General features: G+C 39.9%; 1 protein-coding gene across 1 annotated transcript in view; it reads right to left on the bottom strand.

Moving 5' to 3' along the window:
* SMC1B (structural maintenance of chromosomes 1B) overlaps nucleotides 1-16,466 on the bottom strand; it is a 64,148-nt gene that overhangs the window by 44,224 nt on the left and 3,458 nt on the right. The window contains exons 2-9 of the mRNA XM_001109647.4: nucleotides 15,041-15,229; nucleotides 13,430-13,542; nucleotides 13,137-13,340; nucleotides 9,000-9,238; nucleotides 5,794-6,052; nucleotides 3,070-3,210; nucleotides 1,406-1,488; nucleotides 353-560 (exon numbers count right to left, since the gene is read on the bottom strand). Of these exons, the coding sequence (XP_001109647.2) occupies nucleotides 353-560; nucleotides 1,406-1,488; nucleotides 3,070-3,210; nucleotides 5,794-6,052; nucleotides 9,000-9,238; nucleotides 13,137-13,340; nucleotides 13,430-13,542; nucleotides 15,041-15,229 (1,436 nt within the window). The remainder of the gene's footprint in view (nucleotides 1-352; nucleotides 561-1,405; nucleotides 1,489-3,069; nucleotides 3,211-5,793; nucleotides 6,053-8,999; nucleotides 9,239-13,136; nucleotides 13,341-13,429; nucleotides 13,543-15,040; nucleotides 15,230-16,466) is intronic.

Here is a 16,466-nt window from a genome sequence, read left to right as displayed (position 1 = left end):
CTGTCGCCCAGGCTGGAGTGCAGTGGCCTGATCTCAGCTCACTGCAAGCTCCGCCTCCCGGGTTCACGCCATTCTCCTGCCTCAGCCTCCCGAGTAGCTGGGACTACAGGCGCCCACAACCGCGCCCGGCTAATTTTTTGTATTTTTAGTAGAGACGGGGTTTCACCGTGGTCTCGATCTCCTGACCTTGTGATCCGCCCGCCTCGGCCTCCCAAAGTGCTGGGATTACAGGCGTGAGCCACCGCGCCCGGCCAATAATGGTAATATTTCTAATCCCAAATGAGAAGATACTGCTGTAAGCAAACAGCAAAGCTTAGTTTTTTTGTTTAAATTAACCATTCCTTCTCATTACCACAGAATCTGGGTACAGTCTTTTAAGATGTTCCAGAACCTCTGCTCTCTTTTGCTGACGTTTTCCCTCATGGGTGTCAATCCCAGCATTCTGCAATTCACTTCTAATAAGATTCAATTCTTCATTAACTTCAGATATTCTTGATTTTGTTTTTTCAATTTCATCCACTAGGGTTTCCTCTTGCTGTTTTTTCTCTTTCAAGCAATCCCTACAAAATAACAACAAATTATATAGCAAAACGATAAACCAAAATTTAGGAATTACCAGGTACAACATACTCTTGTCTGGCATTGCAGGGGAATAGAGCAGTGCTCTATCAATTTTTAAAGGGTAAAAAATGCAATAAACCTGACACCAAACATGGGCAAAAAAGATTTTGCTCATTCTTCATTGATTTGAAAAACGTGGCTGGGCCAGGTGGCTCACTCCTGTAATCTCAGTACTTTGAGAGGCTAAGTGGGTGGATAGCTTGAGTCCAGGAATTTGAGACCAGCCTGGCAACATGGCAAAACCCTGTCTCTACAAAATACAAAAAAATTAGCCAGGTGTGGTGGCACACACCTGTAGTACCAGCTATTCAGGGGGCTGAGGCAGATGGATCACTTGAGCCCAGGGGTAGGTGTAGGTTGCAGCAAGCCATGATCACGCCACTGCACTCCAGTCTGGGTGAGAGTGAGACCCTGTCTCAAAAAAAAAAGAAAGAAATACATAAATAAGAAAGCTGCAAAGGGTGCAGTGGCTCACTCTTGTAATCCCAGCACTTTGGGAGTCCAAGGAGGGTGGATTGCTTGAGTTCAAGAGTTCAAGACCAGCCTGGCCAACATGGTGAAACCCCATCTTTACCAGAAATACAAAAAATTAGCTGGGTGTGATGGCATGCGCCTGTAGTCTCAGCTACAGGCTGAGGTAGGACAGTCATCTGAACCCCAGAAGTTGAGGCTACAGTGAGCCATGATTGTGCCACTGCACTCCAGCCTGGGCGATGGGAGTGAGATCCTCTCAAAAAAAAAGAAAAGAAAACAGCTGCAAGAAATTTTTTTTTATTCTACCTACATGCATGTCTTTGTATACTCCTCTAACTTCTCTATTCGTTTTTTATGATCTTCTATTTGTTCTTTTATTTGTTTTAGATTTCCCTAAAAGAGGAAATGAAATCTAAAATCAATTACAGCAATTCCAAACCAACAAAATTACATGCCTATAATTTACTATAATATTATAAGCTGTTACAAATTTGAAAGATGTCAAATATAATTATATGAAAACATATCAGAGCAAATTACAGATCAGGGTTCAACTCCTGACTCTTACCATTTGCTAGATATTTGATCTCTAGCGATTTCTCTCTGTAACTTCAAACTTCAAGGAGATTATTTTCAAATATCTATATAGTTCTTATCCCTAACTAATTCACTCAACAAATATATTAGGTTGGTGCAAAAGTACTGCAACTACTTTTGCAACAACCTAAATATATTCACTGGCTACCACGTGATAGGAACTAGAGGTACAGAAACAAGCAGGAAAGAGTCCCTGCCCTCAAAGAACTAATGCCTAGTAGGAGAAACAGACAATTAAATAAGTAATTATATAGTAGAGTGGTTTTGTGTTATAATAATATAGGCACCTATAGGGCAACTAACAGGCTTGCGGGTGAGGATTTCACAAAAGTTTTGTTCTATTCACTTTATCATTAAATCCAATTGGAGACTACTACAAGTCTTCTCCACCTGTCTGCAACTACGTATGTTCTTCTTACTGTTTTTTTGTATCCAAAAGACAACAGCAATTCAACCAACACTTATTGACACCTACTAAGTGCAAGGTTTACAATGGACACAATTAGAATCCTGTCTTTAATAAGCTTTCAGTCTAGTAGAGAGGTACCAATTCATTGTTATTTTTATGCAATCTGACAAAAGCCCTTAGATATAGATAAAAAATTGGCCCGGCACGGTGGCTCAGGCCTGTAATTCCAGCACTCTGCGAGGCTGAGGCAGGCAGATCACCTGAGGTCAGGAGTTCAAGACCAGTTTGACCAACGTGGAGAAACCCCGTCTTTACTAAAAATACAAAATTAGCCGGGCACGGTGGCACATGCCTGTAATCCCAGTTATTCAGGAGGCTGAGACAGGAGAATCGCTTGAACCTGGGAGGTGGAGGTTGTAGTGAGCCGAGATGGCGTCATTGCACTCTAGTCTGGGCAACAAGACCAAAACTCCATATCAAATAATAATAATATTAATAGGTAGTTATATGAGGAAGACATTATTTTTGGCTTTTTTAGGAACTGGGATATAAAGAAAAGGAGGGACAGGGAAGGCTTTGCAGTGTTGGTAACTCTAGATTTTAACACGTAAAGATAAATAGATTATTCCAAGAAGAAATTAGCATGCACAAAGTCAAAAATGTGCAATGTGTATTTTCATAAATCAGCATATAATTTTATAACATATCAATTATACAAATGTTTTAAAAGTAATTCCTGCTATGTTACCACCTTTGTTTTTCTTCTTGCACAAAATACCCTCTTCTACTCACAGAACTATCATAGATTATGCCTTTTATATTTGTATCTTCATCTGCCAAATCATGAAATAAACGAAATGAGGCAGTATAGTGTAAGGTTAAGGAGATTCATTCTGGAGACAGGTACAATAAGGAAATAAAATTTCATTAAGAATAATTCTAAATCATTACTGTACAACCCAAGATACCTGAACTTCTCCATGCCTCCTCTTTTCAAATGCCAGTCTTTCTTCATCTGTCTTCTGTTCCCATTGCAGTTTTTCCAGTTGTTGAGTCATCGTAGCTACTTTCTTTCTTACTTGTTCCTTAAGTTCTTTATAATGATCCAGCTGCATAAACAGTATTGAAAAATTGCTAATTCATGACAGCAAATTCTTTGTATGAAATCCTGTACTAGAAGATAATTAATCTTCCCAAAAGTTTGCTTTATATAAATTAAATCATAATCGACCACCTGCCCAGGGAAAATAATGTGAGCATGAAAGCTCCTTTTAAAAAACTGTTTATTATTTATTTATTTATTTATATTTGAAACTGTTATTTATTTTTATTTTGCTCTGTTGCCCAGGCTGGAGTACAGTGGCACAATCATGGCTCACTATAGCCTTGGCCTCCTGGACTCAAGTGTTTATCTTATTATTCATAAGGTAACCATTTTTTCCTCTCATAAACACTTAAAAGATACATGTGGCTTTGAGGGGACATGATCACTTAATTTTTTTTTTTTTTTGAGACGGAGTCTCGTTGTCGCCCAGGCTGGAGTGCAGTGGCGCGATCTCGGCTCACTGCAAGCTCCGCCTCCCGGGTTCACGCCATTCTCCTGCCTCAGCCTCCCGAGTAGCTGGGACTACAGGCGCCCTCAACCGCGCCCGGCTAATTTTTTGTATTTTTAGTAGAGACGGGGTTTCACCGTGGTCTCGATCTCCTGACCTTGTGATCCGCCCGCCTCAGCCTCCCAAAGTGCTGGGATTACAGGTGTGAGCCACCGCGCCCGGCATGATCACTTAATTGACAAGAAGGAAACTAATTACTTAAGGTGCTTTAAAATGTTCAGTGACGAATTAATCTCTAACTTATTATACAAGATTTAATTATAATCAGTAGATGGCAAAAACACGTAATTGACAACCACATTTTTATCATTTATCTTTTATCAATTTTATGATAATCTTATATCACAATTATATACAAAAATAATTATGACTATGTAAGTAGAAAAAATACATCATTTTCTCTGGATTCTCCTTTCTCTTTTAAGATTTTTGGACAGAGACCTTAGTATAGAGGTTTTCGTTGCTCTATTTTAAACAGTCTTTTAGGCCAGGCACAGTGGATCATGCCTGTAATCCCAGCACTTTGGGAAGCTGAGGCAAGAGGATCACTTGAGCCCAGGAGTTTGAGACCAGCCTGGGCAACACAGTGTGACCTCATCTCTACAAAAAATTTAAAAATTAGCCAGGTATGGTAGCATGCACCTGTAGACAGGAGGATAGACTGAGCCCAGGAGTAACACTGTAGTGAACTATGATTGATAGCAGCAGGAGGCAGATAAATCCTAGGCAGACAGGGGTGGGCCCCCAGTGAAACCTTCAAGACAAAGACAGTTTAAAGCCTAGCTACAAGTCCTGGGTAAATCCCCAGACAAGATTGAGAACCTCTCTTCCTGTTTGGTGTGCTTACCTCTGATTGATCCCTACCCATCACCTATTTTACATACACCTACCCTTCCCTAATTGGCTTTTCACACTGTTGTACCCACTTTAGAGTGGTGCCTTTATTTTAGCCTTTTTATGCATACTCACAAACCAATCAGCACACATTCCCCCATTGTGAGTCTATAAAAGCCCCAGACCCAGCTACACTGGGGGAGAAACCACCTGACTTCAGGTAGTGGACGACAACCTCTTGCATCCCCTCTCTGCTGAGAGCTGTTTCATTACTCAATAAATTTCTTCTTTGCCTTCCTCACTCTTCGATTGCCCGTGTAGCCTCATTCTTCTTAGACACAAGACAAGAACTCAGGACCCACTGAACATGAGTACACAGAAGGCTGAAACACTGTGGCCCTCTGCCCTCTGCTGGCAGAGGGCAGCCGCCCCACATGACAGGAAGCAGTGGCAGGGCTGAGTCAGCCCTGGAGCTGAGGGCCAGAGTGGGCCAAGAGGCTGACAGAGCTGTTAACACGCGACCATGGCAGCTGTGGCATTCGCACCAGAGTGCAGGCTAGGTGCAGCCTGGCAAGCTGAGTGGACAGGGTGTCTCCTGCAGTGAATGTGGGACCAAGCAAGGCCTGGAAGCAAGGCCTGGGCAAGGGTGTCACCAACCGAGGGTCTCTGGCTAACAAAGTGACTGAGAAAAATCCTGCATTGGCCAGGCATGGTGGCTCATGCCTGTAATCCCTGCACTTTGAGAGGCCGAGGCGGGTGAATCACCTGAGGTCGGGAGTTTGAGACCAGCCTGACCAACATGGAGAAACCCTGTCTTTACTAAAAATACAAAATTAGCCAGGCATGGTGGCGCATGCCTGTAATCTCAGCTACTCAGGAGGCTGAGGCAGGAGAATCACTTGAACCCAGAAGGCGGAGGTTGCAGTGAGCCAAGACCACACCATTGCACTCCAACGTGGGCAACAAGAGTGAAACTCCTTCTCAAAAACAAACAAAAATCCTGCATCATGATCATGCCACTGCACTCCAGCCTGAGTGACAGAGCGAGACCCTATCTCTACAAAATTAAAATTAAAAATAAATAAATTTAGATTCTGTATACAGGCTGAAAAATTTAAATCCCCACAATTTACACTGAGGATAATCTCTTAAAATATCACACAGGTCATCTTTTAAATTTTTTTCTAATTCAAAGAAGCTGAAATAATAGAAACATAAGATTTCCCCTAAGTTGACCTTTTTTACCTGACTGGCTTCCAGTTCAATGTCTCGCCCTTTACGTAAAATTTCTTCCTCAATCTGTTTTTCGAAACTTCTCCATGCACCATCTAAATCAGCCAGCTCTGTCTCCAGGGCTTTTATATCATCCTCCTGTTTAGAACATTGTTTTTCGCTGTCCTTTATTGTTTTCTTAGCCACATCTAATTTCTTAAGGTGGTGAGAAGTGTTTTCTTTGGCTTTAATGTACTGAGGCCTCTTCTGATTTAAAAGGGTTTCAAGTGACCTGAAAAGGGAAAAACATTTGCTTTAAAGAAAATTTCATTTCTTTGATATATAAAGGGAAGAAGTTGTTTTGATCAAACCACTTTAAAAAAGAAATCCTAAAATCAACTTTCAGAAACTGTAAGCAGATCAGTGGTTGCCAAAGGTTGAGCAAGGTCAGTGGGAGGGTTGAATAAAGCACAGGATCACTTTTGAGAGTGGTACTGTAGTGGTAGACACTTGACACTATGAATTTGCCAAAACCTATACTACTTTACAGCACCAAGAATGAACCTTAATGTAAGCAAATTAAAAAAGAATCACTCAGGAGGCTAAGGGATCCTAGATGGAATGTAGAATGCAATAAAAGAATCTAACTTTATTACAAATGTAGAAACAACCTTACTGAAGTGGTGGAAGGAAAACATGCTGACCAAATTCTAGAAATGAGTGGAGTCTGTAAGACTAAAACATAAGTACTTTGTAACATATAGTTACAAAGATGCTTTCCAAGGGGTATGGGTTAACAATTCTGACACTATTACATATGATTACTGGAATTGCACAATTAAGCAAATGGATGGCAGATGGTAGAAGCCAGATTTCCCACTGTTGAAGTGGGAGGTTACAGATAAGCAAGAGAAGGCTAGAATGATTAATGGCTTAGAATTGGGAGACATCAATATGAACTCATGTTTAGCTTAATATAGATGGTCACATACGAAAATATTTATAGCTATGTGTATAAATAGTATACACACGTATTTCCTAGTTCCAACAGCTGAGAAAGCCTAGAAGCAAGGACACTCCAGTAACAACGAACACATCTACCACCTAGATGTTGGTTCCCAATACCATTCTTCAATAAAAGGAACCAGGGTTCCTTGGAGAGCCTGGGGCAGGCTCACACAAGTTGGGGCAAGCTGATGCTTGGACTGCCTTATACAAGATGACACTAGAAGATACTTATCTAGAAAGTAAGGAAGAGCTCCAAAAAAAATCACAATAATGAGAATATTTCAAAGGGATGCAGGAGCCAACTCAAAGAGTTCTCAGTGGCCACAGCAGGAACAATCTAAGCAATAAAATCAACAAGGTAATATTGGATTATAACCCCAAATGTAAAATATCCATAAATCTATACTGATGTAAATAACAATTAATTTAATTTAAAAATAAACAAGTAGAGACAAATCTGTGCAGAATTCCAAATAAATCATGTAGATACTTTGCCCTCAAGGTAAAACATAACTCTCCCTACTCCTTAAGTGTGGGCTATGCATAGTGACTTCCTCTCAAAGACTGCAGTATGAAAAGGGAGAAAAACTTATAGTGGAGAAACATGACAAACCTGACATTCAGTCAGGTGATCAAGGTCAACATCAACAGTGATACCATGTTGATATGACATATGATATACTATACGATAAATGTCATGTGACATATATAATACACTGACACTCTAATAGAATATAATGCAAATGACATTTTACTTCTGTGGTCTTCCTCCCCACAGTCTGTATCTTCAGTCTAATTATGAGAAAACCATCAGACAAATCCCAGTTGAAAGATGTTCTACAAAAAAACTGACCAATATTCCTCAAAATTGTCAAGCTCATCAAAAACAAGAACTGTCACAGCTAAAAGGTGCCTAAGGAAACATATAACTAAACGTAATATGGCATTTTGGATCATAAAAAGGACATTAGGCAAAAACTGAGAAAATATGTATAAAGTATGGACTTTAGTTAATGTATCAATATTAGTTTATTAATTGACAATGTATCATAATAATGTAAGATGTTAATAGCAGAAACTGAGTGTTGGGAATATGGGACTGATACAGGAGCAAAAAATAAATTATTTAGGCAGATAGTAAAGGTTAAGAGAGTTCTCAGCAGAGCTTCCCTTTTAACAAAAAGCAGCCCCCAAATCATTTCTTTTATAACAAAGAGGAGCCTGAAAAGTCAAGCTACAAACATACATAAGCAAGCTGGAAGCTTGTACGAGTGAATGCCAGCAGCTGAGCCAACAGAAAAGGGCTACCCAGAAGCCAGCTAAGTTCAACGTGAAGGCTCCATCTTCCCTTTTCTTTGTCACCATGTGTACAGTAGAAAAGTTGGCAACATGGTATCAGCCAGGTACAGAATCTGCACAATAAAAAATTAGGGTGGGTGGCCAGCTTCTTTGTGCACTATGCAAATGGCACACCTAGTCCTAACCAGTTCTTCACATGCTCTGCAAATGGCATACCTGGTGTGAGCAATCCTTCATGCCCTAAATCAGACACCACCTCCTCAAGCACATCTATAAAACCTCCTGTACTTCGCTGTGGACCAGAAGACCCGATCGGCAGCCCCTCTCTCTGCATGGAAGAAAGCTTTTCTCTTTCTTTCACCTATTAAACCTCCACTCTTAACCTTACTCCTTGTGGGTCTGCATCCTTGATTTCCTTCGTGTAAGGCAATGAACCTCGGGTATTACTCCAGACAACCACCACCACTTCAGGACCATTCTATACTATTTTTTTTTTCCTTGAGATGGAGTCTCACTCTGTCACCTAGACTGGAGTGCAGTGGTGCGATCTCAGCTTACTGCAAGCTCCACCTCCTGGGTTCATGCCATTCTCCTGCCTCAGCCTCCCAAGTAGCTAGGACTATAGGCGCCTGCCACCATGCCCAGCTAATTTTTTGTATTTTTAGTAGAGACGGGGTTTCACCATGTTAGCCAGGATGGTCTCAATCTCCTGACCTTGTGATCCACCCACCTCGGCCTCCGAAAGTGCTGGGATTACAGGTGTGGGCCACCGCGCCTGGCCTGTATTATCTTTATAATTTTTCTGTATATCTAAAAGTATTCCAAAGTAAAATGCTTATTTTTAAAAATCAATTTTCAAAGTGTCACTTACATTATTTCCTCTGTCAACCTACATATAACCCAATTGTTAATATCAACTTTTAAAAACTCACTTTAATTCTTTTTCTGTTTGTTGTAGTTGTCTAGTTAGAATTCCATGTTCCTTTTTCCTGGCTTTAACTATGTTTTCATGATGAGACAAAGACTCTCTTGTGACACTCAAATCCCTTTTCACATGCTCTAACTTGGTGTTCAGGAAATCAATCTTTTTCTCATTATGGTACAGTTGAAAAAGCTGCAGTTGTATCTTGTTCATTTTCAGTTCTTCAAGGAGACTCTGGTAACGTTCTGCCTATAAAAGAGTATAATTCAACAGCAGTTAAAAGGGAGTATATTTAAGTTGGCCTTTAATAAACTCAACTATTATACCAACAAATTAATAAATTTTTATTTGTCATTAGGACATAATATCCTTGCCAAAAGTAGCATAATTTGGCGAGGGTTTCTGAATATACTTTTTAAATAACCCAGTAAACCAGTAAATGATGTTGTGTTCTTGTGCTCAGTGGTATGATGATAAGAACAATGAAGTGGCGTGCATTCACCTGGGTCCCTTTTGTCTGGACCTGTGAGCTTGACAACTCAATCAGTATTTCTGGCATCAGCTTCCTCCTTTGTAAACTGAAAGAAGAGTGTGATATGACTAATAAAGTGCTAGCAACTTTAAATTCAGTGACTCCAGGAAAAATTCCTACTACAGGAAGTAGTTTTTCTACTGATAAAACAGGACTCTTACAATGTTAAATTATATGTGAAAAATAATAATTTCCTTAACATCTGTGCTATTAAAGAAATAAAGGAACAGACTACCTCAAGAGGAGCTCCTAATCAATACTGGAAGTATTTCAAGTAATAGGCTATCTGCTAGGATGTTTAAAAAACAATTAGGAAGTTGTTTTGTTCTAACTGTCCTTAAAATGTTTAAATTCTGCAATTCAGTATATCGTGATTACTACAGTCTGATTTCCACTGCTGCCACTCCTTTCCACTAACAAAACCAAGGACATGTATACACACATTCGAAAATATGAAGACATAGAGAAACATCACTAATAAGAAACATCCACTTTTCATTTACTTCTTCAAATATGTATCGAGTACTATGTGCCAGGCACTGGTCTACGCATTGGCAATACAGCAGAAAATAAGACAGACTATCCCTGATCTTGTTTGTTTGTTTGAGACAGAGCTTTGTTCTCTCACCCAGGCTGGAATGCAATAGCACGATCACAGCTCACTGTAGCCTCGACCTCCTGGGCCCAAGAGATCCTTCTGCCTCAGCCTCCTGAGTGGGTGGTCTCCTCCCTTACCACCACACCTGGCAAATGTTTTCAGTCTTATTTTTGTAGAGATGAGGTCTCACTATGTTGCCCAGGCTAGTCTCGAACTCCTGGGCTCAAGGGATGCTCCCACCTCGGCCTCCCAAAGTACTGGGATTAAAGATGTAAGCCACCATACCCAGCCCAACCCTGCTCTCATGCAGTTTATATTCCAGTTATTCTAATGGGGAGAAGAGAGGAAGAAAAGTCAGAGAATAAATACGAGGACCAAACTCTGACCTTTTTTCTTCTCTTGCCCAAATTTCTATCTAAGGAGCCTGGGGAATCTGCTCTACAAAGTGTCATCAGAGAATTTTTTTTTTTTTTTTTTTTTTTTTTTTTGAGACAGAGTCTCACTCTGTCACCCAGGCTAAAGTAGCGCAGTGGTGCCATCTCGGCTCACTGCAACCTCTGCCTTTTCAGTTCAAGTGATTCTCCTGCCTCAGCCTCCTGAGTAGCTGGGATTACAGGCATGTGCCACCACACCTGGCTAATTTTTCTATTTTCAGTAGAGACGGGGTTTCTCCATGTTGGCCAGGCTGGTCTGAAACTCCTCACCTTAAGTCATCCGCCCGCCTCCGTCTCCCAAAGTGTGGGGATTACAGGCGTGAGCCACCACGCTTGGCCAGAGGGGTTTTATTCAACCCTATATAATATAGCTTACTTTCCAACCTGATGCTGGCATAGTATCACATGACAGAAAAGGAAGGAAATTAAAATATTTTAACTGCGAATATGTTTCTTTGCCGTATCTTGAAATAGCCCTGCAAAGTTGTCTCTTGTGGGGAAAAATCTACATTCTGTAAAGAATCCCCTTTCCCTTTTCCAAGCCTCTTTTCCCAAACCAGGAGACAATCAGCTAAGAGTCCAATACCTTTTTAAGTCTGATAAGAAACATTTACAATCTATTCTCTCTGAAGCCTGCTACCTGGAGGCTTCATCTGCATAACAAGAACATTGGTCTCTACAATCCCTTATCTTAACCCAGACATTTCCTTTCTGTTGACTCCAGGTCTTTATATAAGACTCTTTCGACCAACTGCCAGTAAGAAAATCTTTGAGGCTGGGCGCGGTGGCTCAAGCCTGTAATCCCAGCACTTTGGGAAGCGGAGACAGGCGAATCACGAGGTCAGGAGATCGAGACCATCCTGGTTAACACGGTGAAACCCCACCTCTACTAAAAAGAATACAAAAAAACTAGCCGGGCGAGGTGGCGGGTGCCTGTAGTCCCAGCTACTCGGGAGGCTGAGGCAGGAGAATGGCGTAAACCCAGGAGGCGGAGCTTGCAGTGAGTTGAGATCCGGCCACTGCACTCCAGCCTGGGCGACAGAGCAAGACTCCGTCTCAAAAAAAAAAAAAAAAGAAAGAAAATCTTTGAATCCACCTGGAAGCCCCGCTCCCCCTCCTTTCCAGAATGAACCAATGTACATCTTACAAGCATTGACTGATGTCTTATAGCCCCTAAAATGTATAAGACCTAGCTGTGGCCCGACCACTTTGGACACATGTTCTCAGGATCTCCTTAGAGCTGTGTCACAGGCCATGGTCACTCATATTTGGCTCAGAATAAGTCTCTTCAAATATTTTACAGAGTTTGACTCTTTGTTGACAGACAAACAAACAAATAATAAACAAGATAATTTTATACAGCAATAAATGCTACAAAAGAAACAAAATAGGGCAATGTGCTAGTACAAGGGAAAGGGTGCTAATTTAGATTGGAGGAATGAACAGTAAATGCCTACCTGAGAAAATGGCTTTTTAATAAAAACATGAAAGAGAGACTACCAGGTATGCAAAATCAGGCATACAGCTATCTAGGCAGAGGAAATAGCAAAAATCCCAGAATAGAAAGAAGTTTGTTGTGTTCAACACATAACAAAGGTCAATGTGGCAGCAAAGCACAGGAAGTTAAGGTTCAAGAGGTAAACAGGGACAAGACCAGTACACTTTATAAGAGACAACATTATCAGTGCAGTGAGAAGCACTGCACTGGAAGGTTTTATGCATGGAAAGTTAGGATCTGATTTGAGTTTCAAAAATATCACTTTAACTACAACCGAAGACAAGGTACTATATTAGGCATTGTGAAGCGGCCCAAGAAATGTACAGAGATACATTTGCATGTAATGTGGCCATGGCCTCCTAGGAGCTTCCCAAGACACTTTCAGGGAGTCCTTGAAAGCAAAATTATTTTCATAGTAATACTAAGACTTTATTTGTCTATTTCAATGTGTTGACACTTGCACTGACAGTGTGGATAAAATTGCTGGGTCTTATCATAAGTAAGATTTAACATAGAAGTGTTTATGAGAATCCAGCTGTCTTTTATTAAGTTAGACATTAAGGAAATTATAAAAGTGGTAAAACAATGTCTATTGGTTTCGGAAAATATAGTCATCTTTCATAAAAATGCTATTTATGTTAACATGTAATGAGTTTATTGCTATTTTTACAGGGATCATTAAAACAGTTTTTAAATTTCCAGTGTTAATTTCAAATACAATAAATATTAATAGATATAACCCATATGAACAAAAACTCCTTGGGGTCCTCAATAATTTTTAAGAGCATAAGGGGTTTAATATCCAAACATCTGAGAGCCTTTGCTACATAAGACAAAAACCCCTCAAGCTTGTTTTCAGTTGGGAAAATCAGACATTTTTCTAGTTTAGGCTGTCCTGCCTATTCGGAAAGAAAAACCCAAATAGTGGGAAATACATAAAAAAGTTTATCTTAATGAATATTGGGCTTTAATTGTCTTATACTATTAAATTAATCTTCTTGGTAACCCCAAGCCCATATCTAGTGATTCTAATATAGAAAATTTGGTATCCAATACTTAATGGTTACATCTTCATGACATCTTACCTCTTCCTTCTCTAATTTTGCCTGTCTGCGCTCTGCCGCTACATTTTTTTTCTTATTAAAATTAAACTGTGCATCCTCTTCGGCTTTTTGTAACTTTCTTTTCTTTTCTTCGTATTCTCCTATAAGCTCTCCTGAAGTGCTGATTTCTTCAAAAAACTGTGTCCTTTCTTTGGGTTTCTTCATTGAAATTGACTCTACAGTTCCCTTTTAAAAACAGTAATGCACACCAACATAAAAAATATAGTGATGTGTTTTCAAAATTCTGAATCAAATAAACTACTACAGCTACTTACCTGAAAAACTAAACAATTTTGTGCTTTGGCTATTATGCCTATCTTTTCCAACTCTGCAATGTAAACAGAACGACTCACAAGATTATCATCAAAGCGAAATTCTGAGCATCCCCCTAAAATAAAAGAATAAAAAGCCTGTTAAAAAATATATAAATACCAGATATATCTCAAATCCATTGAAAGTTTAATAAAATTACTTTTACATGGGAATAAATGCATTTAATGAGTCAACAAATATTAAGTGTCTATTACATGTCAAGGTCTATTTTACAGTGGCGAACAAAACACATGAAAGTCTCTGATCTGAAGGAGCATATATCCGAGTCAGGATGTAAAAGGAAAATAAATCTCAGAACTCCCAACTCACTAAGCCAAAGGGAAAAGTTGAGCTGGAAACTAGGTCATGCAAACTTGCCTCCTATTTTGTTCCTAAATAAGGTAGCTGTAAAGATTAAACAACAACAACAACAACTGCATGCCTCCTTCACAATTTACCCACAGGGAAATTCCTTGTGGGCCCCAAGATCTTTACCCTAAAACAGTTCTGTTGAATTTCAACCTGACAATATAAAATGACAGCTTATCTTCACATGTACAGGACAAAGGACAGAACTCAAAGTCATCCCTCTGCTCATCTGAGATAAATGCATATCTGATTGTCTCCTCTGCCCTATCTTTATCTTTTTTTTTCTGAGACAGGGTCTTGCTCTGTTGCCCAGGTTGGAGTGCAGTGGCGCAAACTCGGCTCACTGTATCCTAGACCTCCCAAACTCAAGTGATCTTCCCAACTTAGCCTCCTAAGTACTGGGACTACAGGCTCACGCTACCACACACAGCTAATTTTTTGTACAGACAGGGTCTCACCACGTTACCCAGGCTGGTCTCAAACTCCTGAGTTCAAGCAATCCTCCCGCTGTGGCCTCCCAAAGTGCTGGGATAACAGGCGTGAGCCACCATGCCCAGCCTATATTATCTTACATAAAAATGCAGATTCACTGAGCTAGCCTAAGGCATGAATGACTCTGCCTCTACCCCCATCACATGTAAACAACTGATCAAAGGCTCAAATAATTCAACTACTGGTCTCTTATCCATCCACACCTTTTAAAAAAATTTCTTCCTCTTTCCCCAATCCTCGCCCTTTTCCTGTAAATATATATATACACACACACAAATTCAAACATTTCACTCAAGTTGCTTTTTGGTGGTAGAAAAAACTGTCTATAAAAGCCAAAAATGTGCATACAATTTGTTCATCACTAAGAAAAACTGATAAACATAAAGAACTTCAAGAATAAATGTTATGATTTCTCTGTCTTCAAGGTACTCCCTCCTTCATCTTAACTAAATATCCAGATTTTAAAATGTTATTTGACAGTAGGGGGATTTGAACAATTATGTCTGTTAAGGAAAAGCAGACATAATTGGAGAATTATGTGGCGAATCAAACAGGTTGTTACTTGCTTCTGAGATATGCTATGGAAGAGAAAAAAAGAACTCTAGCTCATTATGCCAGTAGAATAATAAACCATACCCTCCAAAAAAAGAAAAAACGGGCAATCTTACTTGACTCTTGAAAAATAAAATGAAAAAAAATTTTATAAAAAGTACCTCGGATAATCCTTGTAAATGTTTTCTCTTCACCACTTTCCTCCACATATACAATTTTTACACTTGCAGAAGAAGAAATAGGTTTTCCAATATGTGCTCCATGAATGAGTTCTTGAATATTTTTCACTCTTAAATTAATTGTTTTCTCTCCCATTACAAAACTAAGTGCATCCATTACATTAGATTTTCCTGGGGAAGAAAAGAAAAAAACTATACATTCTTAATGCTAAAAAGCCCTGCCCAGAGCTGAAGAAACCAGGTCACCAATTGAAGTGAAATATAGCCAATAGACATGTCCTTCTTAATCAATGTTCAAAATGCATGACTGAAATATCTGATGTAGAAAATTTGCTTCTTCCACGCATCCATTGTAGACTATTAAGAGGTCTAAATTTAAGGGCTGAAATACATGTATCTAAATTCCAGCTCTCTTCCATTATTAGGTATCACACCATGGCAAATCATTTAACTTCACTGAGTTTCAGTTATCCTCATTTTATAAATATGGAAACTATCACCTAAAGCATTGGTGCAGCAACAAATCCTCATATACTCTAAAAAAAAGAGACGCTAAGGCTGGGCGCAGTGGCTCACACCTGTAATCCCAGCACTTTGGGAGGCCAAGGTGGGCAGATCACCTGAGGTCAAGAGTTCGAGACTAGCCTGGCCAACATGGTGAAACTCCCTCTCTACCAAAAAATATAAAAAACAGCTGGGCTTGGTGGCACGGACCTGTAGTCCCAGCTACTCAGGAGGCTGAGGCAAGAGAATCGCTTGAACCTAGGAGGCGGTGGTTGCAGTGAGCCGAGACTGCACCACTGCACTCCAGCCTGGGCAACGTGGAGACTCCAACTCAAAATAAACAAACAAACAAACAAAGAGAAGCTAACTAAATCCAGGATCTTTTCAAGGGCTAGATCAAAATTGTTTATGATTGGTATGAGATGGTGCTACAGAAAATTTATATAACAGGATTGATACTGTTATCTTTTGAAAGTCCTACTTACAAGGTTGGCTGGCTTACAGGGATTTGGATTAGGATGTTGGGAGGGTTTCTAACATTCCCTATTAAGAATGGTTCACTGTGCCTAAACTATCTGTGCAAACAATATGATTTAATCTGAACAAATGCTTTCTTTCTAGGATTCTGGAATATTATTTTATAATTTCTTTTGAGGAAGATCTGGCGTAAGAAGATTCTGGAACTTGGGTACATGATAGGCAAACCTTGCCTATGTGACAATCTCCCGATAAAAACGCTGCACATTGAGTCTTTAGTGAGGTTCCCTGGTGGGCAACATTTCACATGTGTGGACTAGCTGCTGGAGGAATGAAGCACTGAGTGACACCAATGGGTAAGGACTTAGAATCTTGCACCTGGTTTCCTAAGACTTTGCCCCATATACCCTGTCCCTTTGCTGAGTTT

The sequence above is a fragment of the Macaca mulatta genome, chromosome 10 (genome assembly GCF_049350105.2).
Source record: "Macaca mulatta isolate MMU2019108-1 chromosome 10, T2T-MMU8v2.0, whole genome shotgun sequence".
NCBI classification, from domain to species: Eukaryota; Metazoa; Chordata; class Mammalia; order Primates; family Cercopithecidae; genus Macaca; species Macaca mulatta.
The sequence above is the reverse complement of the archived record's forward strand: the minus strand, read 5'-3'. Positions and strand labels throughout refer to the sequence as shown.